The sequence below is a fragment of the Sturnira hondurensis genome, unplaced genomic scaffold (assembly GCF_014824575.4).
Source record: "Sturnira hondurensis isolate 20B ecotype Veracruz unplaced genomic scaffold, ASM1482457v3 Scaffold0003090, whole genome shotgun sequence".
In the NCBI taxonomy this organism is placed as follows: domain Eukaryota; kingdom Metazoa; phylum Chordata; class Mammalia; order Chiroptera; family Phyllostomidae; genus Sturnira; species Sturnira hondurensis.
The window spans coordinates 2,808,108-2,834,625 of record NW_028075721.1 but is presented as its reverse complement, the minus strand read 5'-3'; the positions used below and the strand labels follow the sequence as shown (position 1 = coordinate 2,834,625).

Here is a 26,518-nt window from a genome sequence, read left to right as displayed (position 1 = left end):
ATTTTACAGAAAGGGAAACAAAGGCACAAAAGCTACATGGCTTGTCCAGGATCGGACAAGGACTGTAAGCCCCAGCAGGACTGTACGTGGCAGAGGCAGCTGGGTGCAGGACACCCTCCGAACCCTCACGCTCGTCCGCTCCGTGCTGCTCCCCTGAGGTCCACTGCACGGTTCCCTAGCAGGCTTCCCCGGATGTTGAGAGAAAAGTGAGACACATCTGGGAAAGTGCTCCGCGGATGCGGTATTGTTCTCAGTGTCGGGAATTCAGTCCCTGGCCAGCCAGTCCTTTCCTGGTCATGGGAAGGCCTCTCTCACCTCCCGTCCCCCCACCCAGCTCCAGCGGCCGCCCACTCAGTGGCCCTGGCTTGAGGTTTTCCAGCCTGTAGCCTCTCCCTGGCCTGCCAACAGGCCACTAGCATGAATAGGGCGATTCTGCTAAAATTCAGGGCTCCTTGGGCTCCTGCTTGAGGTGAGGGGCCCAGGGTCCCCCTGTCTAACCTCTCAGTGTGGCATGAGAGGCCCCACCCCCTGGCTTCACCCGCAGCCTGTCCATCCATGAACCCCAGTGCTCCCCTGCCCCTCCTACCCTGACCACGGAATGGCTTCTCCTTCCCTAATAGGCCTCTGTGCCCTTGACCTTGCTGTTGCCTCTGCTCTGCCAGCTCTGCTCTGTGCTTGGTGAGCTCCTGCCCACCCTTTCCAAGCAGCCTGTGTGCTCACAGTCTGTGCTCCGTGGTCCAGCGGCTGTGAGCACACCCAGCAGGGGGCACACATGTCAGCCACCAACCTGGCCCTACCCAGTACAGCATGCAAGGGGCATCCGTCTCTTCCGTCAAAGTGGGGACACATGAAGGACAAGGACCCAGCCCGAGTCACCTCTGTGTCCTCCATGCCCAGCACAGAGCTATGCCCAGATTGGGAATTGTAACTGAGCATAAACTGCTAAACAATGACAGGCTGTCAGCAGCAGGAGGGTGCAGAGTGAGCACTACACTGGGAACCAAAAGATGAAGGCAGCTCCTGGCTCTGCTGCTCGGGAGCTGTGTGACCTTGGGTAAGTGACACAGCCTCTCTGAGCCTCCTCAGCTCCCTTATCAGGGAATACAGATAGTATTTGCAACTCTCGGGGCTGTCGTGTGGAATCAATACCTACGTAAGAAAATAGGGGAGGGGCCCGACAGACTCTCAAACTGAACAAGCAGGGTGCAGGGTGGGGTGGAAGCTTATGAGAAGACAAAACACCTTCCATAGTGGGAATCTGGGACGGCTGGACTCAAGGTGAGCTGGGCACTGGAGCGCCGGGAGGGTTTGGGCTGGCAGAGACAGAAAGGACAGGGCACCCCAGGTGGCAAGGAGAGGTGGGCACAGGCTAGGGGGCAGGAAGCTGCGGCATCTCGGCCTAAGAGTGGATCTAGGTTGTTCTGCACTCACCTGAGCCCTGGTTCCAGCTGAGCAGTGATGTGGTGGGCTGGTCACTTAATGTTATGAAATGGGCAGAGCCATATGCCGGCCTCAAGGTCAGTTTGTGGTCGTGGTAGTGACTGTAACTAACTCTACCCCTGTGTCAGAGTTTATCAGCGGATAGGGTCCTTCACTTCCCCGAGTCCCACCCTCCTCCTGGCCCAGGGCTGGGCACCCAGCAGGGCAGAGAGATTGATTGGTCAAATGGGCACCTCCATAAAGCCTTGGAGAAAAGCACTCGCTGTGCGCTGGGATAAACCACGGAACACAGGCATACACCTGGCCCCGCGCCTGTGTCTACCTCAACATGCCAGTGGCTCATCCACCCAGTGGTTCACTTGTTCACGCCTCCGTTGGTTCCATGACCCCCGCTCTGTGCCCGCCCTAAACTCAGCTCTGGCCACTCCCAGGTGGGCCCAGCCCCATCCATGCTCTGAGGAGTGCTCCCTGTTTCTGTGGGGCCACAGCTATTCCTCCTTCCTGCTCTTCCTCCCTCTGGAGCCCCCAGAGCCCACCCCACACGGACCCCCACTCTCCTTCCCCTCAGCAAAGCCAAGGAGCTTCCCCAAATCCTGCTGGACAGCAACACAGCAGNCCTTGGAGAAAAGCACTCACTGTGCGCTGGGATAAACCACGGAACACAGGCATACACCTGGCCCCGCGCCTGTGTCTACCTCAACATGCCAGTGGCTCATCCACCCAGTGGTTCACTCGTTCACGCCTCCGTTGGTTCCATGACCCCCGCTCTGTGCCCACCCTAAACTCAGCTCTGGCCACTCCCAGGTGGGCCCAGCCCCATCCATGCTCTGAGGAGTGCTCCCTGTTTCTGTGGGGCCACAGCTATTCCTCCTTCCTGCTCTTCCTCCCTCTGGAGCCCCCAGAGCCCACCCCACACGGACCCCCACTCTCCTTCCCCTCAGCAAAGCCAAGGAGCTTCCCCAAATCCTGCTGGACAGCAACACAGCAGACCAGCAGGCCAGCTCCCAGGCCAAGCCAGCCTCTCTCCCTGCAGTCAGGGGCCCAGCGGGCAGCCTGTGAATCTAACACACCCCACCGTCCCCCTCTGTGAGGACTATGCACACAGATCAGGGCCACTCAGTGAAGGGCGAAGAGACCTGCACCCCACGCTGCCCCTGAAGAAGCTGCCAATCTGGCCCCAGTGCGCCAACTGCCATCCTAAGGGCCCACAGTGTCACGTGAGCATGTATGAAGCACCCACCTGGCACCAGGCAACCACCAGGCACACACGCACCAAGGAGACCCAAGCTCAGTGGAGGGCGCCAAGATCAGTGGATGAGGGAGGTGGTGGGCTGTGAAGGGGGCCTTATACATGATTCCAGAGCCCAGAGGAGGGGGTGGGGCAGAGGGAGAGGTCTGGGTGGAGAAGGCAGATGGGGCTGTGCAAGCCAGCGACGGGGCAGGGAGCAAGCAGCCAGGGCAGCGCCATGGCAGGAGGGAGACTGCCTCGGCCGAAGCCAGTGGCAGGGCCTCCGGCCTCTCGCATCACCCGGGAGAAGAAGCGACGGGGAACTTGGCTCAGAGGAATGGGCGGCCTGGCTCAGAATTCCTGTCCCACCGCTGCAAGCTTTGATCACGGGGCGCACTGAATCCCCAGTCTCTGTTTCCCCATCTGTGCAATGGGGATGACAACAGTGCCGTTCCCCAGGGCTAGCCAGAGCCTGGAAGGGGAGACCCCGGGGACGGCCGAGTGCACGGCCAGCACACACGGACCATGGACCGCGGCCCCCAACCACGTGCACACTGACACGGCCTGGGAGCTGCAGGCAGCGGGTCTCGGGGGCCCGCTGCCAGCAAGTCTCACACCATGGGTCTGGGGAGGGGACCAGGAATCTGTGTGTCCACACCCCCCGCCCCTGCCAATGAAGTCTGATTCTGAGACGGGGGAGAGACACTTGCTTGGTAAATGCTGTTGTTCCCAGCATTTACTTTCGTGGCCTCCCCTGATGCTCAGGACAGTCCTGCAAGCCTGACCCAGTCACCCACTTCCCACGTGCAGAAAGAGGCTCAGAGAAGCATGTCAACAGCCCCAGGTCACAGAGTCAGGGATAGGCCTGGGAAGGGCTGGCCTGGGTCTGCCAATCCCTAAGGCTGGGCTGTCCAAGCAGGACGTGCCAGGGTCCCCTCCCTGGGCAGAGGTGGGCGGGTGTCCCAGGCCTCCCCACCACCCCCATCCTTGCTTCCTCCCCTTCACTGCTAATCAGGCCCCACACACCATCCCGTTTCCTGCTGGCCTGCCTACGGCCGCCTCCTTTGCCCTGATAGCACTTCCTGGCCTTGCACCTTCCTATTACCTCCTTTGCCCCCACACAGGTTGCAGCAGGGGGTGGGAGGTGGCAGAAACCGAGCATGAGATCCTCGGGGACACTAGCCTGCCTCCTGGGGCCTGGACTACCTCAGCATGGCCACCCTGTCCCCACCCCAGGGCACAAGCGTGGACGGCCATCCTTGTTTACAGCATGACAGAACAGTGGGCTTGGGGGCAGAGTCAACTTCCCCACAGGCTGGAACACAAAGGGAACCAGCAGATGGTGGCAGGATAGACCCCGCCAGGGTCTGCCACCCGGTCAAGACCCGGCAGGAAGCTATGCTCCGTGGGCACGTACACCATGAGGGCGAGGGCAGGCGGCTGGCCCAGGCGGGGTGAGGGGCTGGAGCACCAGGGACGGAGCGTGGGCCTGGGCCGGCCCCTGCGCAGCCACCCCCAGCCCCGGGCAGGAGACAGCAGGGTTAATCCTTTTGCAGAAGAGAAGACTGGGCTGTGTTTATTCCACAAACAGTGATCCAATGTGCTGGAGCCCACTCAGAGGCCACGTCAGGACGAGATCTCCAGCAGACCTGGCCTCCCCCCGACTGCTGGACATCCCCTCAGCACACAAACATAGCTTTTAAAAAATTTTTTTAAAAAACAAACAGAAAACCTCCCTTCCTCTGCTTCCACTTGCTACAAGTCCCGGGGCAGGGCCTGTGATCACGCACACGTACCTCCACATCCCCGCCCCCTTCGCCAGCCTCTAACCTATCCACCTGCCCCTCTCCGTTTAACCTGTGGACAGGAACCTCCATTTCTGTCACAGTCATCGTTGGCCTCCCTCTTCCAAAGCCACCCTCGCTTCTCCAAGGCTGACCCAGCTGACACCTCCCTATTCTCACCTCGCTTCCCTGGCCTCCCTCCTGCTATGGGTTCCCTTCATTCAAAGAAGATCTACACACCTCGGTGGCCCAAGACCCCGTCCCTGCAGGCGCCTCCACTCCCAGGATTTCAGGTGCTGTCCAGAAAGAAGTCCCCAGCTTCCAACCTCATCTCCAGGCCACGTGTATCCACCTGTCTCCTGGGACACCTGCGTCTCTCAGGGCCATCTCAAACTCAATGTGCCCAGAAATCTTTACCTCCCCCTCCCCAAAACACATTCCCCCACACCATGCCCTGTCTCCAAACTGGTGTCTGCTGACTTACTGAGTGACCCTGGTCAAGACCCTCTCCCTCTCAGGTCCCCGCCCCGCTGTCTAACCAAACCAGTTTGGGACTTCCCAACCATTCATTCATCTGTGGAAAAATGGGCAGCTATGCAAAGGGCAGGTGCTTCCACTGCGCGCCCTGGGAGATTCCGAATCAGCTGGCCTGGGGTGGGGCCCCAGTATCTGTAGTTTGTGAAAGTTCCTCATGTGATTTTTATATGAATATGAGACACCCACCCCCACCTGCCTGCCCAGCTTCTTGGTCCCCATGAGCTCTGGCCCTGCCTCAGCTTCCCTAGCTTCCAAGCTGCAACTTTTAGTTTTGTTATGTCAACAGCCCTGTAGAGTTGAGGCTCTGATGATCCCCATTTCACAGGTGGGGAAACTGAGGCTCAAGGGACACAACTGGCCCACAGTCACATCAGAAGCAGAACCAGGGCACTTGACTCCACCTGATATTCCTCAACCCACACAGCCCCGGCAAGACCAAGCTGGCACTGTGCGCTGGAACCCCTGCCCACCCCACCATGGAGAAGCCAATGGCCCTCCAGGGCCAGGAGCTGCAGTCTGTTCCCCTTCTCCACCCCTCACCACCCACCTCACCCCCAAGGCCCCTGAAGCCTCCCCAAATCCATCAAAGTCTTCGCCTCCCGCAGCATGTCAGGAAGTCACCTGGGAGAATCTGGGCCCAGGCTGACCCAGGCTGGCTCTCTGATTCCACTGCACCCCGGCTTGGTGGAGAGGCTTAGACTGGCCGAGTCTCAGTGTCCTGAGCTATGAAATGGCAGTAATGGTACCCGCTCTTAGGGTCATGAGAAAGATGGACCAAGGCCCTTGGCAGGTGCCAAGGCCCCACTCAGAGCAGATTTGAGGCCTGGGGTCAGAATGTGAGCATCCCAGGCGGGTCCGGGGCTCGGCCTCTGTGGGGACAGCATGGCTGGGCCGAGGCGGCCGCCCCCTACGGAACTGCCTATCTGCAGCCAGCCCGGCCCTCACACAGAAACAATAACAGGAAACCATCCCAGGGGGAAGTGGGCCAGGGCCAGCTGGAAAACCTGAAGGGGCGGTGGCCGGCCTCCCTCGCCGCTGCCAGGCGTGGCTCCCCTCGAGAGGCTGTTGGAGCCGCTCCACAGCACTCAGCCCCCGACAGACGGTCTGCCTGACGGAGCACAGACGCCTCTCGGCCCACAGAACAGTGAGTGAGTGCCCCCCCGAGCCCCGGCCCACCCCACACCCATCGCCACATGCCCAAGACAAGGAGGGTCCTGCCTTCCCCATCTTAAGAATGGCTGCCGTTGGGGTCCCAGGGGACAGCCAGGCCTCGGGGCAGATGGGGTCTCCTCCCAGCCCAGAGCAGGGCCAGGAAGCACACGAACGGGCATCCTCAGGGCTGAGGGAGTGGGCCAGGGCCAGGTCTCCCACGTGTGGACTCCCCCTCGTGACTCCCACCGGCGTTGGGCTCAAAGAGAGCAGGGGACCACCTGAGCTGCCAGCGCGCCAGGGCCAGAGGACTGGCACCTGGGCCTAGGCTCCTTTGGTGCCCCTGCGGCCATGGGAGAGGACTGACCATGGCCTGCCCTCGTGTCCTCAACCCAAGGCGGTGTGCTGGGACCGGGAGAGGAGCCCTGGAAGGGGCTGGCGGAAAATAGGCACCTCCGCCAGTGTGGGCCCCCAGCTTCAGAACAGGCAAAAGGAGGCTTAACTCGGTACTCAAGGCCCTGCCTGTGGAAGCCCTTCCCCTACCGGCCCCACTCAGAGCCGAGGGAGCTGGGGTCAGGGGGGCAGCCACCCTCTCTTCCGAAACAGCCAGGCACCTACAGTCCTCGAGTGTTAGGGAAGCCCCTTGAAAGGACCTGACTCAGGAGGTCTAGGTGAGATCCCAGGCCGGAGACAGTGGTGCTGGGTGCAGACCCCAGCCCTCCTGCTCACTTCCCGTGTGACTTTGGGTCCATCACTCCCTGTCACTGGTCTGCTGGTCTGAGCAATCCACCGTGGGATTGGAGGCAACGCACAGACGGCTCCTACACAGTGGAGCTCCGATTATCTTAGCACTACTCACCACCCCGCAAGTCAGCTACCGCCTGTCTCCATTCCTCAGTGAAGGAAACTAGGATTTGGAAATGTTAAGTAAGAGCTGGGACGCGGGGTTCGAACCAGGAGCTCGCACCCCAAAGCCCAGACTCTTCCTGGCAGCTCCAAGCTTCTCCGTGTCGCAGCTTTCCTGTCTGTCAGATGGAGGAGATGGTCTCTTTGGGGGGAATTTAATGAGGCAACGGACATGCCGGGCTCCGGCAGCGGCTTACAGTAGGGCATCTTCAAAAAAATCACAGCTGGTGGCTCAGTTGGTTGGCGCACTGTCCCATGCACCAAAGAGGTCACAGGTTCCATTCCTGGTCAGGGCACATCCCTAGGTTGCGGGTTCCATCCCTGGTCAGGGCGTGTACAGGAGGCAACTGATCCGTGTTTCTCTCTCACATCAGTGATTTCTTCTCTCTCCCTGGCCCTACCCCTTCCTCTCTCTCTAAAATCAATAAACATCCTTGACTGAGGATTTTTTAAAAAATCACAGCTGAATTTACCTGCTACCCCAGAGCTGACCGTGGCCATGAATCCACGTGGCTAAACCAGAGGATTCGGCCCCTGAGGTCAGGAGGCCCCAGCAGGTGAGAGGGGCAGTGAAAGCCAGGGGACCTCGCCCCTGCCCTTCCTCCGGCAAGCACGCTGGAGAGCTCCTGCAAGCCAAGCACTACCCACTTGTCCCCCAGCCAAGACAAGGACGTTTCTGCCCCGAGGGGTGGACAGACAGAACCCTAAAGGAGGAGAAGGGCGTTCTGGGGGAGGCCCGTGTGGCTGGAGGGTTTGTAAAACCGGGCACGGCAAGAGGGCTAGTGATGCTAGAGGCCAGGGGTGCCAGGACCAGGTGCTTCGGTTCACCTTCGGGGGATGGGGAACAGGGTCTCTCCCGTCTGGCCTGAATCCGGCCACCGGGGGGCTCCAGTCTGGAGGGCAGCAGCAGACCTCCGAGGGTCTGGGAGCTGCTGAGTCCCAGGCAGCCCTGCCTATTCGGGCTTCCTGTGGTGAGGGGGTAGGGGAGGCATCCACGGGCCTTGAAGGGGTTAAACTGCCCGCCCTGCAGTCTGGGCCTGAGCAATTGTGCTGCTGAACAAGGGCCGGACACGGGGGCAGGAAGCTAGAGGGGGCCACGCTTATTTTCTCCCAGAGTCAGATGACTCACAGCTCTGCTGCCACCTCGGGGGCGCAAGGTGGACACAGCGGCTGCCAGATTGGGGAAACTGTCGAGCCCCTCGGCCCTGTGGGCCCATGCCTGCTACGTCCATTGCTTCTCTGCACCCCATTCACCCCCGGCTCCAAGCAACCCTGAAGCTACTAAAAGGATGCCCATTTGACAGATGAGACCCCAGAGGCTGAGAGAGGCTGCATGTTGAGGTTACAGCACAAGATGAAAGCAGGATATGAGTGAGACCAGATCCTTCTGACCCCACAGCCCCCACCACACTCCATAATCAAGCTCAGAGAGGGGATAAGGCAGGGGGGATTGGACTTGACCGTTCAAGCCACAGAAGCAGGACTCAGGATAAGCCCGGAGCCCAATAACCCTAGGGAAGGAATGTTCCAGGGGACAAGACCTACCCTGAGGAGCTTGGCTTCTGGCTGGAAAAATACCGAAAAGCCCATCCTAACCCAGGTCCAAGATGATGTTGGGTGGAGAGATCATGGAAGGCTTCCTGGAGGAAGAGGGGAAGCCAAGTAAGATATTGGCAGGGCTTGGGTCCATAATCTGATCCTCAGTCTTCTCTCTCTAGGGCAGGGGATGAACCCAAAGGGCCCTAAACTCCTCCAGGGACCTCCAGGTGCCCTGCATGGGGCCCCAGAGTAACAGCAGATCCTGGCAAGTGTAGAGACTGGGAAGAGGAGGGAGCAGGGCGTGTGGGATCAGGCCAGGCAGTCAGTAAATGAGATTTCCTTCTGGGGGAAAAGTGGACCCAGGGCAGAACCAGGAAATGAGGTCAGGTGTGGCTCGGCCAGTGGAGTTCATAGCCTTCCAGGCTACAACTTACTGAGCACCTACCGTATACTGGGCTTCAAACCGGTGATTTCACTTATCGCTCCTGAGGAGGGAGGCAGCCGTTCTTGACGAGGCAGCTAGAGCTCAGAAAGAGCAAGGGGCGGGCCTGAAGCCACGCAGCAGCTCACGGGCAGGTTCAAACAAGCTCATTCTGTAGCCTCTGCTGACTGCCTCAGGGCCCCGGGCAAAGTCAGGAGGCCCAGAGGAGCCGAGTACAGGCCCTGTAGGGGGCTGTTCTCTCCTTGAGGCTTGGAGATGCCCCACGAGGAGACCGGGGCATGGCCTGGATGATCCTAGAACCCAGCAACCCGAGCACAGATTGGTTTCAAATCGCAAACCAGCTCTGCTGAATTTGTGATACCTACTCCAGAGTGTGTATTGAAGATCCAGGGGCTGAGTTCAGGTTCAGGGGGAAATAAACCCTGTGGTTGATTAGTGATGTCTACCAAGGGTGTGGGAACAAGTGAGTGACAACCTATGAGGTCTGTCTTCCCAGCCGGACTATAAGAGGCCCCCCCGCCCCCAGCACAGGGGTAGGTGTATGCTCATCGGGGACCCATGAGAAGGCTACTCTTAATGTCCTCAAAGGATCAGCTCTTAAAGTGGTGTGTCTGATAACATCACAGCCATTAGGGAGACTATCTGGAGACAGGGAAGCGCTTCTTGGAGTTATATTAACTAGTGCACTGCCCCGCCCACCTGGTGTTGTCTGCAAATGTGCAGATTTGTTCTGAACCCCCTGAGTGAAGACAAACACAGTGACGAGGCCAGAACTGGAGACTGAGGCAGGCTGGCCGGCAGCAGTGGGGACACCAGGGCCTTGGGGTCGCGCAGCTGGGTGTTGGGTACAGTGGAGACAGACCGGGCCCTGCCTGGTCAGGGACACTCAGCTGTGCTAGGGGCAGGACCCGATCCCAAGACCTCATGAAGGAAGTGGCCTGGGGCTTGAAAAGAAGTACAGCATTCACTTGGGGTTCACAGCAAGGAAGGGCATTCGGGAGGGGGGAATAGCCTATACAGAAAGCCTGCTGGAGACAGGAAGAGCACTGTGTATTTCACGAAGGTCTTGTTCTCCTCCGGCAGGAAGGGGCAGAGAGGTGGGGAAGAGGACAGCCAGAGGGGTGGGCAGGAAACAAACCGTTCTGCAGGGCCTTGAACTCTGGCTCAAGAGCTAGATTCACGCTGCAGGGGGTGGGGACCCAGGGAGAGGGGTCAGCAGGGAAGCTGGGTGGTTGGTGTGGTCAACTCTAAACAGAGTCAAGACAGGGAAGGACCCTGAGGAGAGGAGATCGGGTCTGGGACCCACAAACTGGGTCACAAACCAGGAGAAAGCCCAGGGGCAGCTCTTAGCCACCCAGTCCAACCCCCAACACACCCCACCTCCAAGGCTCCCAGGGCCTCACCCTTCATCCTCCCAGTGTGGGCTGCCAAAGCCCAGCTATAAATGCTTGGGCTTAGCAGACAATTTGGGAATCCGTGAAGGAATTTGGGGATCCCGGGCTCCAACCTCTGCCCTGGACTGAAGCTGTGGGGTGGACGGGTGCTGGGAAGAACTGCCCAGGGCCACACAGGGAGCAGGGACCGGGGCTGAAGGTGTGGCCCAGCGCATCACCTCCCGAAGACACACCTCCTTCAGGACTGGGGCCCAGCCCCTCATCCTTGACCCAGGCCTCTGGGCGGGAGCCCAGAGCCTGCAGGAGGCTGTGCTGGGACTAAGTGTCCAGTCCCCCTTCTGGGGCTTCGCCTGGAGCTGGGCCCAGCTGGCAGGTCTTGCCCCAGCTGACAGAGAATGTGTTGGGTGGGAACAGAGGAGCCAGACCCCAAGAGCAGAGACCCTTCAGGCGCCGGCGTGGGCAGACTCCTGGGGACAGGGATGTGACTTGTGTAGGCACATTTGTCAGTGTGGTGTATCTGTCTGGCCTGAGGATGTCACGTGGGTATCCCTGACCTGGAGGCTTCATCCACCGCACCCCCAGGGCCCACAGCCTACTCAATAACTACCCTGAGCCCAGACTTAGCCTCTGAAACCGCAGGCTTGAGCAGGGCCCTGGTCAGGTCGGGAGCAGGGGCCTGCCGGCTGGTCAGGGGCCAGCCCAGCCCAGGAGTGTCTGCCAGGCTGCCCTGCTGAGTGGCTCCCAGCAGGGTCCAGGCCTCCTGGGGTTGATGTAACTACAAATGAAGCAGCTCCAGTCACTCCCCTCCACTCCCTCTGTGCCCTGTGACCCGCCCCCCCAGCCCCTCCTTTTAAAGAGTACAGAGCTAAGCAGATCTCACAGCCCCAGCAACACACGGGGGCCAGGAAGATAAAAGGAGCAAAGGCAGTTTTGCCCGATGTCCCACAGAGGAGAACCAAGAGGGGCAGGACTCGCCTGGACTGCGACCCTCAGACCAGCCGAGGCCCGGCTCTCTGCCCTCTCCCAGCCTCCTGACGCCCCCCTCAAAGCCCGCAACCGATCCCAAATCACATTGCCTACCCAACGGCGGTGTCCACCTCCTCCACAGGGACGCAGCCCATGCTTGCCCCCCAGCACAGTCCAGTGCCAGCCCGCAGTCGGTGCTCCATAAATGTTTGTCGGGTGACGGTGTCACCCCGAGGCTCTAGAGCGGACTTCCCAGAGGAGAGAGTGCGGCAAGGACGAAGGGCCAGATGTGACCGAGTCGGGTGGGCGTTATCATCCTACGGCTGGAACTGCACTTGAACTGCACTTGAACTCCCCAAGCCCCCCTGGGGCCCAGACAGGTAACCAGAGCAAACAGAGGCACAGGACCCCCACTGGGCTTGGCCCTGAGACCCCACTCGGTCCTCAGGCCCAGTGCGGGCACCTCAGTTTCAACTGCGCTGTGGACATAGGTCCAACAGGTGGCTCTCCACAGCCCGGCCCTGCCGTCCAGGCGTGGCTGACCCCAGCCACTCCCCAGGGCCCCTGCCCCTGGACTCCCTGCCCGCTCCCCAGAGGCTTTGGGCCACACTTTGTGCTCTCATTTTGGGCCCTGCAGATCTTCCCAGACTGACTGAGGGCACAGACAGCCTGCCCACACGCACGGGTCTGTCTGGAGCTGCCCCCAAGTCTTACGGGGATCCTGAGTGACAGGGACACAGGCGGGCACCTGGCCTCTGCGTGTCTGAGCTACCACGTAAATCCTCTCTCCCCTCAAGGCAGTTGTTGGGCAAGTTTTTAGGGCTGCTCAGCTAGAAATTTCTGAGCTTGGAAATCACTTCCAGAATCTTCCACCCTGGAATCTTCCAAATTCAATGCATATCTGTCATACCAAACCCACCCTGCACCAGAGGACTGCTCTGAAAACCATGCGTGCCTCCAAAAGGCATGAGTCCATCTGTGGCAAGGTCAGGGAAGGGTTAAAGCGAGCCTGACCTCCGCTGTGGCTCTGATGGCAGGGAGGTGCGGCCAGGAACACTCTGCTCCCAGCCCTGGGCACGTCCATCCTGCCACCTGACTTCCTCCCATTAGTAGCAGGAGTAGGAAAGATTGTTGGTAAAACTCGGCCCCTGGGCACCCTTTTTAACACCCAAATTTCTCCCACAAAAGACAGACAAACATGGCTTTTCAGATGGAAAAGCCCGTCAGGTCCGGCCAAGAAGTGTAAGAGGGGTTCAGGGTGTCGGAGAAGGTGGGTCTGGGAGAGGGCTCCGGATCTACCACTTGGAAGTCGTTTGTTTATCTTGAGCCTTGGTTTCCTCCTCTGTGAAATGGGCTGATAATCCCCACCTCCGCCGGGGACAGTGGGAAAACTGAGTGAGATGAGCTCTATGAAAGCCCAGCAAGGGGGACAGTTTATTACTGTCACTGCACCATCTGTCACTGTGGAGAGGGGGCACGATGGCAGCAGGACTCCGTGGGGAGAAAGGCAGCCTAAATTCAAATCCCAGCTCCACCTCCTGCTGCTGTGTGACCCAGGAGGACTCGCTCCACCTCTCTGAGCCTCACCTGCAAAATAGAATTACTTGCAACTACCTCACAGTTTGACCCTGTGCCACTGAGGAGGTGCTTGGGAATGTCACTTACAGCTCACTGGGCACACAGGACTGCCCCCCTGACTCCCCGCAGACATGCTAGTGATGTGGGGTGACTGTGTGGGGCCACTGCCAGTCCTATGTGACAAGGGAGCTCTCTCCGGGGCTCACATTAGGGCCCTTGCTGCCACAGACTGGTCTGTGTGCTGAGAAAAGACTTTGTACTGGGGGCCAGCCAAAGCCCACTGCGGGGCTGAAGTCCCCGGCGAGGCACGGGGCCCTTGCCTGTGACTGGCTCTGGGAGAGAGTCCACCCCCTCGCCTTTCCCTCGGCCTGTGGGCTCACCACATTTGAACCTCCGGTTCTGTGGTCACACCTCCTTCTTCCAGATTCTTTCCCACCCGCCCCTCCCTCCACCTTCATCCTACCTACTGGGTCCAGGGCAGATTTCTCTGGCTCAAGATCCTTAACTGCACCTTATCTGCTTAAAGCCCTTTTGTCCTGTACAGGTTCCAGGGATGAGGACCTGGCACCTGAGGGCAGGGGACATCGTTCAGCCTCCCGCACTGGCCTGGCCACCTCTTCTTGCACCCCACTCTCCCCCTCTGTTCATTTCTATCTGACCCAGGGGCCTTCTTTTCCTTCTTCATATACACTAACCACTTTTCCACCTCAGGGCCCTTGTCCTTGTGGGTCCCTGGGCTGAGAATCCCCTTCCTTCCCCTGCATCCCTGGGGCTGACCCTCAGATCCTGCCCGGAATGCCATCCCTCTGAGAGACCTGCCCTGGCCTCTCCACCCCAGCCAGCTGCCCCTCTGTTGCGACCTCCACTGCAATCCCCTGAGCACCTCCAGGATGGGCTTTTGCTCATCTACTTACTGTCCTGGTGTTCCCACTACAGTGCGGACGCCCGAGGGCGGCCCCCTCAGCCTGGGGCCCAGCACACAACAGGCACTCAGGGCCCATCAAGGCCAGCACCCTGTCTGGCTCAGAGGCCTAAAAATTCTCTTTCCCTGTCTCTCAGTTTTAATTCGGTTTGTTTTACTTTTTCCTTTTCGAGTCACTTCTCACTTCTGGAAGGAAGAAGAACTAAGACTTGTAGTTCCTTTCTAGGCAAAGAAGGAAATGACCCACCAGGCCCGGGTCCAGAGAGGCTGGGACAGGGGTCATGCCTGCTGTCTCCCCCGAGTCAGGACCAGCTTCCCGGCCGGGAATCCCGACCTCCCACGCCTTTGTCCGCTGCCTGCCTCTAGCAGGAATGGCTGCCCTTTCCAAATCCTACATCAAAGGACAGGAGTCTTTTCCAAGTCAATTGCCTCATCTGCGACTCAGGAATGTGTTACGCAAAGCCAGGACGGTGTCCCCCCAGGCACATGGCACTTGCGTTCTGGGGCCTGCCCTGCCCCAGCCCAGCCAGCCACTTCCTCATGGGCCATGGGCAGAGGCCATAGGTGGGGGCTTTGGATGCTAAGGTCAGCAATCCAAAAGGCCAGGCCAGCCCAGAGCAGGCTCCCTCAGCTCCAGGGGACGCCAGCTTGGCGCCAGGGTCTCGGAGGAAGTTCCTAGCGCTCGGAGATCCTCTGTGCTGTGCAGAGGCCAGCCTCTCCCCTAGACGGAGGTAGGGGACAGCTGTAGGCGAGGCCTCCTACCCAGCGCCCCGCGGGTCTGCGTCTGCCCAGGCAGGAGCCCTGGTCCCACCACCACCCACCCGCCTTCTTCCCCTGCACCATCCCAGGGGCTGCAGGTCAGTGACACAGGGACCCAGCAGGGGAGGACGGACGGGGTCAGGGCTGAGAGGGCACAGTGACAGCCACGGCCAGAGTCTCCACCTACTGGGGGGCAGAGGGGCAATCCCTCTTCCTGGAATTCTGGAGGAAGCCAGGCCCCCCTCAGTGGGTGATCCCAGGCTGATCTGAGGCCTGCCTTCAAGGGCAGGCAGTCTGGGCAAGGTGGGGACCCTGTGCTTGAAAGCCCCCCCACGCTTGGTTTCATGGTCTTCTGTCTCTGTCTTGAGATTCTTAATATCTTCTGACCGCAGGACAGCACATTTAAATTTGGCCCCGGGCCCTGAGAATAACCACACCAGTCTCGTGAGCCCAGACTCCCGACCTTCGCCCTGCCGCCCCCTTGCTCATGCGGCTGCTGCCCAGCTGATCACCCCCAGGGAGTTCTGGGGTGAGGCCTGACCCTCCGGGTTAAGACGTCTGGGTTTCCCAGAGCCTTCTAAGACGGCACCAAAGCAGTGCCACCCCACAGGGGCTCTCGGCCTGGCCAGGGCGCACGTTTACTCAGAGGGGCCTTTAAATCCCACATCCTAGAGCTGCTGGGACCCCGGAGAGCAGTGGGTTCCGGTCAAGGTAATGGCAGGCGAACGTAGGTCATGCATCTTCCCACAACCACGTCGAAATGACCACCAAACCGCAGGGCAACTATCATTCAGAAAGAACCACCTGAGGTCTAGCTGAACAGAAGTCCTATCACTAAGGATGTAAAGAGGAAACCGCATGGAGACTGGAGGAGGCGTGGGGAGGCAGAAGGGGCTGGCCCCACACCTACACGTGGCAGTTAAAAATTGAGAGGGGTATCTCGGCTACAGAGGTACCCCCGGAGCAGCGAGGGGGTCGCAACCCCAGACCAAGCCCCCCAGCCCAGGGGTCCAGTGCCAGGAAGAGAAGTCCCCCATCACTTGTGGCTGTGAAAACCAGCAGGGACTGTGGTGGAGGGAGACAGAGAGCTGTTGGAGTCCCAGGCGTTCCTCTTCTTTTTGTTGTTTTAATTGAATGTACTGAGGGGACATTGGTTAACAAAACCATATAGGTCCAATGGTAGAACTCAACAAAACATCATCTGTATAGCTCATGGCGCGTGCACCACCCCAAGCCCGGTCTCCTCCTACCCCCCTTCTCTCCCCTTTGCCCACTCCCACCTCCCCCACCCTCCTTTCCTTCTGGTTATCACCATCATGTGGTCCAGGTCTATCTGTCAGATACATTTTTTTGTTTTGTTTTGCTTAGTCCATTCACCTTTTCTCATTCGGCCTCTAACGCCCCCTCCCTTCTGACAGCTGTCAGCCTGTCCTCTATATCTATGCTTCTGTTTTTATTTTGTGTGTTAAATTATTTTGCTGATTAGATTCCACATATAAGTGAGATCATATGGTACTTGTCTGTCCCTGACTGGCTTGTTTCACTTAGCATCATAATTTCTAGGTCTATTCATGTTGTGGCAAAAGGTAAGATTTTGTTGTTGTTGTTGTTGTTTTATATATGAGTAGTATTCCCTTGTGTAAATGTACCACAGCTTTTTAATCCACTCATCTGTTTTTTTAATATACATTTCTATGTATAGTATTTTTTTAAGATTTTATTTATTTATCTTTAGAGAGGAAGGGAAGGAGAGAAGGAGAGAAATATCAATGTATGGTTGCCTCTCATGAGTCCCCTGCTGGGAACTGGCCTGCAACCCAGTCATGTGCCCTGACTGGGAATCGAACCAAGATCGTACGGTTCGCAGGCCTGCACTCAATCCACTGAGTTACACCAGCCAGGGCTTAATCCACTCATCTGTTAATGGGCACTTGGGCCACTTCCATACCTTGGCTTTGTAAATATCATGGCAATGAACCTAAGGGTGCATATACCTTTTCGCATTAGTGTTTTGGGTTTTTTCAGATAGATTCCCAGCAGTGGGATCACTGGGTCAAAAGTGGTCCCATTTCTTATTTTTTGAGCACACTCCATACTGTTTTCCACAGTGGCTGCCCCCATCTGCATTCCCACCAACAGTGCCTCAGTTTCCCTTACCCGGACCTGCTCAGACTCAGTAGCTCTGAGCTCTAGCACTGGGGCAGCAGAGCGAAAGGCACCAGGGACATACGAGGAGGAACTGAACGGTCTGGCTTTGAGGTGGGGGCTGGTGGGGCAGCTTTCTCCCAGACAAAAGTGCTAGCAGAGGCCACTGTTCCTTGCTGAGCCCTCCACCACAGAGTCAGCAGACAGGCAGCATACCGGAGCCCCCATCCCCCTGGCTAACACAGTTCACCCTGCCCTGGTGATTCCCTGAGACTCCACCACCCCCAACGTGCAGCAGACCCCAGCCGCTTCCAGTGCCATTTCCATACAAAGACCTGTCTTGGCTCAAGCTACAGATTTTCCTAAAATCTCTCAGAGGTTCAAAAATCCCAACCAAGGAGCTTCTGGCCTCAACCCACCCAGTACTTTTTTGCAAAGTGGCCCCAGGCCCTTCAATGGGGGCAGCTAGCCTTGACTCGTAGCTTGGCTTTCCCAGGCACCTCCAAGCCCAGCACAAGTAGCTGCACTCTACAGATTGCTTTGCAGCTCATGTCAGGTAGCCCTAGGCAGGGCACAGGTGGTGACTGACCTTGGCCTGCGCCTCCCCAAAGGCCCCAAGCCAGCACACCAGGTGGACAGTGTCAGGTCATGCTACAGCAGCACCTAACCACCTCTAGAGCAACACACTCCAGTGGTAAACCCGGTGGGGACCAGAGCCCCCCTGAAGGAAGTCCTGCTCCACAGGGTAAACCTTTATAGCAGCTTCTCCTCTGTAGCCACAGCCAGTCCTGCTAGCTGATTGGCCTGGGGGTAAATCCCTCCCATTGACATGCTAACAGGGAGGTACACACAACTCACACAGGGGGTATACCTGGAGCAGCAACTCAAATACTCAGAGAGGCTGCACCCCAGGGGCCCACAGGACACCTACTATATAAGACCACTCTACCAAGACTGAGAGATGTAGCAGCTCTTCCTAATACACAAACAAATACAGGTAGGCAGCCAAAATGGGGAGACAAAGAAACATGTCCCAGATGAAAGACCAGAACAAAACTCCATAAAAAGAATGAAACAAAATGGAAACAAGCAATCTACCAGATACAGAATTCAATTCCCTGGTTACAAGGATGCTCAATGAACTTAGGTGAAGAGCAGGTGAACTTAGTGAGAACTGCAACAAAGAGATAGAAATTATAAAAGTAGAGATAGAAAACATTAAAAAGAGCCACTCAGAAATGAAAAATACAATAACAGAAACAAAGAATACATTACAGGGAATCAGTGCAGTAGATGAAGCAGAGCACCAAATCAGTAGTTTGGAAGATAAGAATGTAGAAAATACCCAATCAGAACAGCAAAAAGAAAAAAGAATACCAAAAAAAATGAGGATAGTATAAGGAGCCTCTGGAACAATGTCAAGCACACCAATGTTTGCATTATGGGGGGTGGGGTCCCAGAAAGAAAAGACAGAGAGCAAGAATTGGAAACCTATTTGAAAAAACAGTGACAGAAAACTTCCCTAACCTAGTGAGGAAAATAGACACACAAGTCCAAGAGAGTCCCAAACAAGATGGATGCAAAGAGGCCCACACCAAGACACATCATCATTAAAGTGCCAAAGTTAAAGATAAAGAGAGAATCTTAAAACCAGCAAGAGAAAAGCAGTTAGTTACCTACAAGGGAACTCCCATAAGACGTCAGCTGATTTTTCAATAGTAAGTTGGCAGGCCAGAAGGGACTCACACAAAATATGCAAAGTGATGAAAAGCAAGGACCTATAACCAAGAGCATTCTCCCAAGCCAAGGCATCATTTAGAATTGAAGGACAGATAAAGAGCTTCCCAGACAAGGAAAAGTTGAAGGAGTTCAGTACCACCAAATCAGTATTATGAAAAATGTTAAAGGGTTTTCTTTAAGAGGAAGAAAAATCAAAAATACAAAAAATAAAATGGCAATAAGTTTGTATCAACAATTACTTTAGTTGCAAATGGATTGAATGCTCCAATCAAAAGATATCTGGTGGCTGAATGGGTAACAGAACGAGACCCTTCCACAAGCTGTCCAATGACCCTCACTTCAGATCGAAAGACACACACAGACAAGGCAAAGGGATGGAAAGAAACATTTCATGAAAATTGCAATAAAAAAGGGGGGTAGCAACACTTACAGCAGAAAAAAAAAATAAACTTTAACAAGAGACAAAGAAGGACCCAGCAATTCCACTTCTGGGTATTTATTTGAAGAGACCCAAAACACTAAAGCTAAAAGACATATATATCCCTATGTTTACTGCAGCACTATTTTCTNATATCTGGTGGCTGAATGGGTAACAGAACGAGACCCTTCCACAAGCCGTCCAATGACCCTCACTTCAGATCGAAAGACACACACAGACTGAAGGCAAAGGGATGGAAAGAAACATTTCATGAAAACTGCAATAAAAAAGGGGGGTAGCAACACTTACAGCAGAAAAAAAAAATAAACTTTAACAAGAGACAAAGAAGGACCCAGCAATTCCACTTCTGGGTATTTATTTGAAGAGACCCAAAACACTAAAGCTAAAAGACATATATATCCCTATGTTTACTGCAGCACTATTTTCTCTTTTTTTAAGATTTTATTTATTTTATTTTAGGGAAAGGGGACAAGAGGGAGAAAGAGAGAAAGAGACATTGATGTGTACGAGAAACATCGACTGATTGCCTCCCATAGGCGCTCCAAGCAGGGGGACCTGGCCCACGACCCCAGCACGTTCCCTGACCAGGAATCAAACCAGCCATCTCTTGCTTTGCAGGACCGTGCTCATCCAACTGGGCCACACAGGTCAGGGCAACCGCAGCGCTATTTTCAACAGCCAAGATATGGAAGCAAAGTAAATGTCCATCAACAGAATGAATGGATAAAGAAGTGGTGCATATACACAATGGAATAGGACTCAGCCACAAAAGGAAAAAGAATGAAATCTTGCATCTGCAACAACATGGATGAGTGTGGAGGGTACTGTGTGACGTGAAATAAGTCACAGAAAACAAACGCTAGATGATTTCACATATATGTGGAATCCAAAAACAAAAAAACAGGCAGAACAGAAAGAGACACAGATACAGAGAAGATTTTAACAGGTGCCCAATGGGAGGGTTTTGGAGGGGGATGGAGAAAAAGGTGAGAAGATGAGTAAGTACAAACTGGTAGTAACTGGATAGTCACTATCCAGTGATGTAAAGTATGGTGTAGGGGGCATAGTCGATAATAACATGGTAAGGAATGGAAAGTAAATAAATCTAGTAAATAAATGGAAACTAAATAAATCTAGTACCCATCTGACACTATGTATGGTGTCAGATGGGTACTAGATTTATTGGGGATGATCATAAAGTTATATAAATGTCTAATCACTGGGCTTTACACCTGAAACTAATTTAACATTACACTTCAACTTTTAATAAACAAACAAACAAATGAAGAGAACAGAAGGAAAAAGCATGAACTTTTGGGCCCTCCCGACTCATTTGCGTGTAGTCTGAATGACCTCGAAAATGTTACTAAACCTCTGTGCTCCTCAGCTTCCCTGTAAAATGAGGATTACAGTTACATGCACCTCGAGGGTTACCGGGAGAATTAAATCAGATAACAGGGAGTTCTTGAATGGCGCCAGGCAAATAATAAGTGCTGGATAAATGTTAGCTGTCGGCCCCACCACTTGCTCCAACGTGAACTTGACTTCTTTGTATGTTGGTTTCTCAGGTATAAAACGAGGATAACTGGGTGCCCACTGCACAGGGCTTTGGGAGCAAACTGTCAGCATCAGCATCACCCCCTCCTCCAGGAAGCCTTCCTGACAGCCCCCTTCTGGGCCCACCTCTCCCCTGCACTTGCTTCCACAAGAGCACATGTGACACTTAAACAGGAATTCTTTCTGTGTCTGTCTTTCCCTCCCAGACCTGGAGCTCCTCGCTGGGGCAGGAACAGAGTCCAGTTCTGCTGGTACCAGCAGAGGGTGAAGGATGAGGGAGTGAACAGATGAGGGGAGATCGGCTGTCCCTGGGAACTGCTCGCTCCCATGGGTAGCAACCCATGTGCCCTGATGGTGTCTCCTCTCCTTCCTCAGATCTGTGCCTCCTCAGAAGATGTACCTGCCCCTGATACTACTGACCACAGTGGGCACCTGCCTAGGCCTGCTGATGGCAGCTGCCACAAGCACCGACCCTGCCCAGCTGGACAGTCCCTGCATGCTACCCACCCACCGGCGCCAGAAGAGAGACTGGATTTGGAACCAGATGCACATTGACGAGGAGAAAAACACGTCGCTGCCCCATTATGTGGGCAAGGTGAGGCTCAGGCCCAGGGCAGGAGAGGCCTGGGCGGCAGGTGGCCCACAGTGACGGTGGTGGTGGTAGTAAAGAGGGTGGTGGCAGGAGGGGTGGGGATGGCAGTTGCGAGGGTAATGGCACTGGGGGTAAAGCTGACGGAGGTGGAAGATGTGGGGGGTCGAGATAATGAGGGGAAAAGGGATGCCGTGATGATGATTGTGGGGGTGATGACAGTGATGGCAAAGAGGAAGGTCGTGGTGGTGGTGGTGGTGATGGAGGCCATGGGAGTGATGGGAAAGGGGAAGGTGGGCGGGAACAATGGAGGTGATGACGGTGGTAATGGCGATGAGGAAGGGGAGGCGGGAGGGTGGTGACGGAGATCATGGAGGTGATGGAGGTGGTGGTGAGGATGGAGGTGATGGAGATCATGGAGGTGATGGAGGTAGTGGTGAGGATGAGGAAGAGGAGTTACCGTTGGCGGTGGAGGTGCAGGGACTGTGCCAGTGATGTGGTGGTGGTGATGCAGTTGTGGTGGGAATGATGGTGAGTGCTATGGCACATTTTCCCCCAGAACTTGGTCTGGGGACCAAATACCACCGGTGGAAGGACCACCCCCCACACAGGCTGAAAAGACCAGCCCAGGGCTCCGGGCAGAGCCTGCCACACCTGCCCATTAAGTTTCCCACCTGAGAGGTCTGGGACACCTTCTACAAAACTGTGCTGCTGACAAAATTAATCATCCAGGCCTTAGTTTGCCAACCCTGGTCTAGGCCTTTGGATCTCCTCAAAAGAAAAAAAGAAAACGAAAGAAAAGCCTCTGCCTCAGGCCACCCCTCCTACTTTTCTGTGGCCCTACACAACGCCCCAGCTTCTAGAACATCCACAACACGGTGCCCAACACCCGCCTGCCTACCAGGGCTCCGGCTCCTACTTCCTTCCTCTTTAAAACTCACTCATCCCTAATCATCTCCCTAGAACTTAGAGCACTGACTGAACTGTCTGACTGTGTTGTGTCGTTACTGATGTCAAAACCAAGCATTCTAACAAACAAGAGTGGCTCTAGTGGGGGACAAGGACAGGGAGACGGACTAGGTGTTTTCAACGAGGAAAGAAACTTCTTTCGAGGGCCTACAATCCCACCATGTCAGCTACCTGGACTCTAAACGTGGTTGGCCAAGGAAGTAAGAGATGGATGCACTGATGAGAGGAAGTACAGCACCAACCACCACGGGCAAAGACAACACGGCCCCCACCCTAGGAGAGCCTGTGGTCCCAAATGGGGGCTGGCAGAACTGGCCCCCTACTTGGTTTTGTAAATGAAGTTTTATTGGAACAGAGTCACACCCCCACACTTACGAATCGTGGTGGCTGCTTTTGGGCTAGAATGGCACATTTGAGTAGCTGGGACGAAGGGCATAGGACCTACAGAGTTGAAAATACTGTCTGGCCTTTCAAAGAAACAGTTTGCCCGCCCCCCATCCTAGAGGCACAGCACATATTAGACAAGGAACTCGGCCAACAGCGGTGATGGGGAGTCTTATGGTTATAGGAAAACAGACTGGACAGGACCCTGTGATGGAGTAGGGCCCAGTCTGGCCTCACGTCAGAAATGCCACTGCATCCAGGGGGACCCACTGGCAACGGGGCCACCTGACTGTGTGCATGGGCTCCTCTGGCTCCCAAGAATGACTAGGAGGTTTAAATTCCTCCATGTGGCCACTCACGGGGAAAAGACGCTTGCCTAGGACAGAGCTGTAGGAGAAAGTGGTCCCAGGAAAGCACAAGGTTCCTAATTCCCAGCACGAATACGAACAGTATGTGTCATAGAGGAAAATGCCACCCCCACCCACGTCCTTCAAAACGGGATAATTATGCCATGAATCATCCCCTGAAGAGAGTGACTGGACCCAAGGATGAGTCAGGGAGGACCAGTAGAAAACAGAAACACCTGCGTCACACACAGCCTGACACGGCGACCTTTACAGGGATCGCCCGAGGGTCTCAGAGCAGGAGGAACAGCGTCAGGCCTGCCGTCATCTGCCATCAGGGTCCACTTGGTACCTGCATGTCGCCGAGGGACAGAGGAGCCACACGCAGTCCCTACCCTGAATAGAAACAAGGGTGCCTGGGAGGGAGAAGAACGGGGCTCCAAGGAGCACCTCTTGGCTCCCAAAGACGTCACCTAAGGGAAGGAAGTCCCTGTTTACGGAGAGCAGAGCACGGAGCCTTTGTTTACAGAGCAAGCTGGACAATGGGAGTGAGCCCAGGGCAGGCTTCTGAATCCACGGATGTCAGTCATTTAGAGGTTATGTCCAAATGCAGTGATGCCTTATATTTGTATTTATTTATCTTCTTATAACAGAAAGTTTCTTTAGAAAGTCCTCAAGGTAGGAAAAGTGAACCAGCTGGGCGTGGGCTCAGAAGATGAGTCACAGAGAGCAGCAGCAGAAGGGCCCTGGGGGCTCAGGAGAGAGAAAGCCAAGCCCCGAGCAGACACACGGCCAGTGGGCGTGCTGTGGAGAGCGAGGGCATGCCCACACATAGCCGAGATCTTTACAGAGCGGGAGGGCCCCCCACAAAATCCATAACTGCAGTCTGATTGTGAGGGAAATGTCAGACACGTTCCCACAGGAGGGCGTCCTCCGCCAGGGCCAACACCTCTGCTGAGTCTGAGAAGCCGCCCCGGCCCGGAGTGGTGTGAACACACAGGACAGCTGGATGCGGCGGGCTGTCTGGGTGGGGTCTGAGAACAGAAAAGGCACATCAGGTAAAAACTAGGAAAAAACGTGCATAAGCGATGGACTTCAGTCAACATGAGGCATCAGTATTGTTCATTGGATCATAATGAAGGTACCAGGTGTTGGTGAAGAGGGGGACTGGAAGCAGGATGTGAGAGAAACTCTGCACCATCTTTTTCCACTTCCCTCTAAGTCTGAAATTTTCTAAAAAGTAAAGTCTATTTAAGAAAAGCTGGGAGAAGGAAAATGGAACACAATCAAATGAAATCTCACGAAGAGTTCTAATACAACAGATCAGTGCTGACTCACGGCCACTCACTGCCCCATCCCCACCGATCCTATCACACCCACTCAGAACCAAGCCACGGTCTTATCCTGATCCTGAGCAACTCACGCAGGGCCCCAACTACCCCTCCCCCTGAGTCCTCACACTCCCTTCAGGCCAAAGGGTGCAGAGCCTAGCTGTTCATCGTGACTCAGCCACTGCGCCTCGGTGCCTCCTCCTGAAACGACCTGCCTGCCCCCACACCCCGCAGCCCTGTTCCAGAAAGCTCTGCCAGCTCCCGCTGCTGCCCCGTCTCCCTCCCACCAAGGACAGCGTCCCCACGCCTCGTCCCCGCTTCCTTACCTTGCAGGCTCTTCTCCACGCTCCGTTCCCTGGCTTCTCGCCCCTCGGCCCCCTGGGTGCTGCTCCCGCCCCAGGCTCCAGTGACTGCCAAACCCAAGGGACATGCCCAGACCTCATGCGATTTGACCGCCCCTTTCTGGAAGCTCCCTTTTCTGTCTGCAACCCACTCTTTCTTGGCCAACAGACATATGAAAAAATGCTCACCGTCCCTAACCATCAGAGAAATACAAATTAAAACTGCCATGAGACATCACCCCGCACCTGTCAGAATGGCTGTCCTCAAAAAGACAACCAACAACAGTGTTGAGGAGGATGTGGAGAAAAGGGAACCCTCATGCACCGTTGGTGGGAATGCGGGCTGGTGCAGCCGCTGTGGAAAAGAGCATGAGGCTTAATTAAATTAAAAAATAGAACTGTGGGCCCTGGCTGGCGTAGCTCAGTGGATTGAGCGCGGGCCTGTGAACCAGAGGACCGCGGTTCGATTCCCAGTCAGGGCACATGCCTGGGTTGCAGGCCAGTTCCCTGCAGGCCAACTCCCAGCAGCGGACGCACGAAAGGCAACCATACATTGATGTTTCTCTCCCTCTCCTTCCCCTCTAAAGATAAATAAATAAATAAATGAATAATCTTAAAAAAATAAAAATAAAAAATAGAACTGCCACACGACCCTGCAATTCCATTCCTAGACATGCATCCAAAGAGAAACAAAAACGCTAATTCAAAAATACATGTGCACCCCTATGCTCATGCAGTGTTATTTACAACAGCCCGTGACACAGAAGCAACCTAGGCGCCCATAGCTAGGTGAATGGATAAAAAAGATATACGTGTGTACACACACACATACACGCACATGGCTTATTTCACTTACATGTGGAATCTAAGAAAACACAAACCAGAAAAAAGAACTCGTAGAGAGAACAAACTGATAATTGCCAGAGGGGGGCAGTGGGGCATGAGTGAACAGGGTGGAGGGGAATAAGAGACACAGGCTGCAGTGACAGGTAAATGACTAAGTCGTGAGGATGCCATTCACAGCCTAGCGAAGACGGTCAGTAATATCACGGTAACTCGGTACCGTGACAGGCGGTTGCTAGACTTTGTGTGGCGACCACACCATAAGGAGCATGGATATTGGATCGGCATGTCGTACACCGCAGACTAATATAATATTGTAAAACCACTAGACTTTTAGAAATTGCAGTGTCACATCCCCAATACCACACATGTGTGCACAAACGTGTGTGTGCACATGCACATGCATACATACCCACATGCACTTGCACACTCACGTGCACACACGCACAGCACTGCCCATTCCTGGCTCAGGGCGCCTCTTCTTTCCTAGATCAAATCGAGTGTGAACAGCAAGAACGCCAAGTACCTGCTCAGAGGAGAATCCGCCGGCAAGGTCTTCCGGGTCAACGAGGACACAGGGGATGTGTACGCTTTGGAGAGGCTGGACAGGGAGAAGATCTCTGAGTACCAGCTCATTGCCCTCGTGGTGGACAAGGACACCAACAAGGACCTGGAGTCTCCTTCCAGCTTCACCATCAAAGTCCACGATGTCAATGACAAGTGGCCTGTGTTCACCCACCGGTTTTTCAATGCATCTGTGCTGGAGATGTCGACCACAGGTATGTGCTCGGCCTGTCCCTCTCCCCTCTCTCTCCCTCCTCCCCAGCCCGAAGGCACCTCTCCATCTGCAACTTCACCACCTGGGGCCAGGATCAGTGAGCTCGGGGCAGTGACTGTGATGACCCTAGTCATGGACTGAGCCCTGATCCTACACATGGGCTGAGCCTTAACCATCAGAGATACACACATGTCATTACTCTTTAGAGCAAACCTCACCCACTGCTTTGACTCTCAGTACTAACACAATCAGAGCGTAGCTTTTGCACGTGAATAATGCCAACTCTTTCACCAAGGCAAGAGCCATCTCTGGGATCCACGCAGGAGTAGAGGGGGACGATTAGAGCCCTCACCGAAGGGCGTGTCTCCGTCCTGGACCGCTGGCCTCCGGAGTTTCCTCTTCATTCCTCAGTTC

The 26,518-nt window shown here is 55.4% G+C and overlaps 1 protein-coding gene across 2 annotated transcripts in view; it reads left to right on the top strand.

Moving 5' to 3' along the window:
* The first annotated feature begins 6,063 nt into the window (after window positions 1–6,063).
* Window positions 6,064–26,518, top strand: part of CDH5 (cadherin 5) — a 36,824-nt gene continuing 16,369 nt past the window's right edge. The window contains exons 1-4 of one of the 2 annotated variants that reach the window (XM_037041589.1): window positions 14,535–14,685; window positions 14,716–14,742; window positions 20,901–21,120; window positions 25,817–26,105. In XM_037041589.1, coding sequence (XP_036897484.1) covers window positions 20,920–21,120; window positions 25,817–26,105 — 490 coding nt within the window. In that variant the 5' untranslated portion in view covers window positions 14,535–14,685; window positions 14,716–14,742; window positions 20,901–20,919. Of the gene's footprint in view, window positions 6,138–14,534; window positions 14,686–14,715; window positions 14,743–20,900; window positions 21,121–25,816; window positions 26,106–26,518 lie in introns of those variants that run through there. The other variant, XM_037041590.1, reaches the window with a different exon arrangement.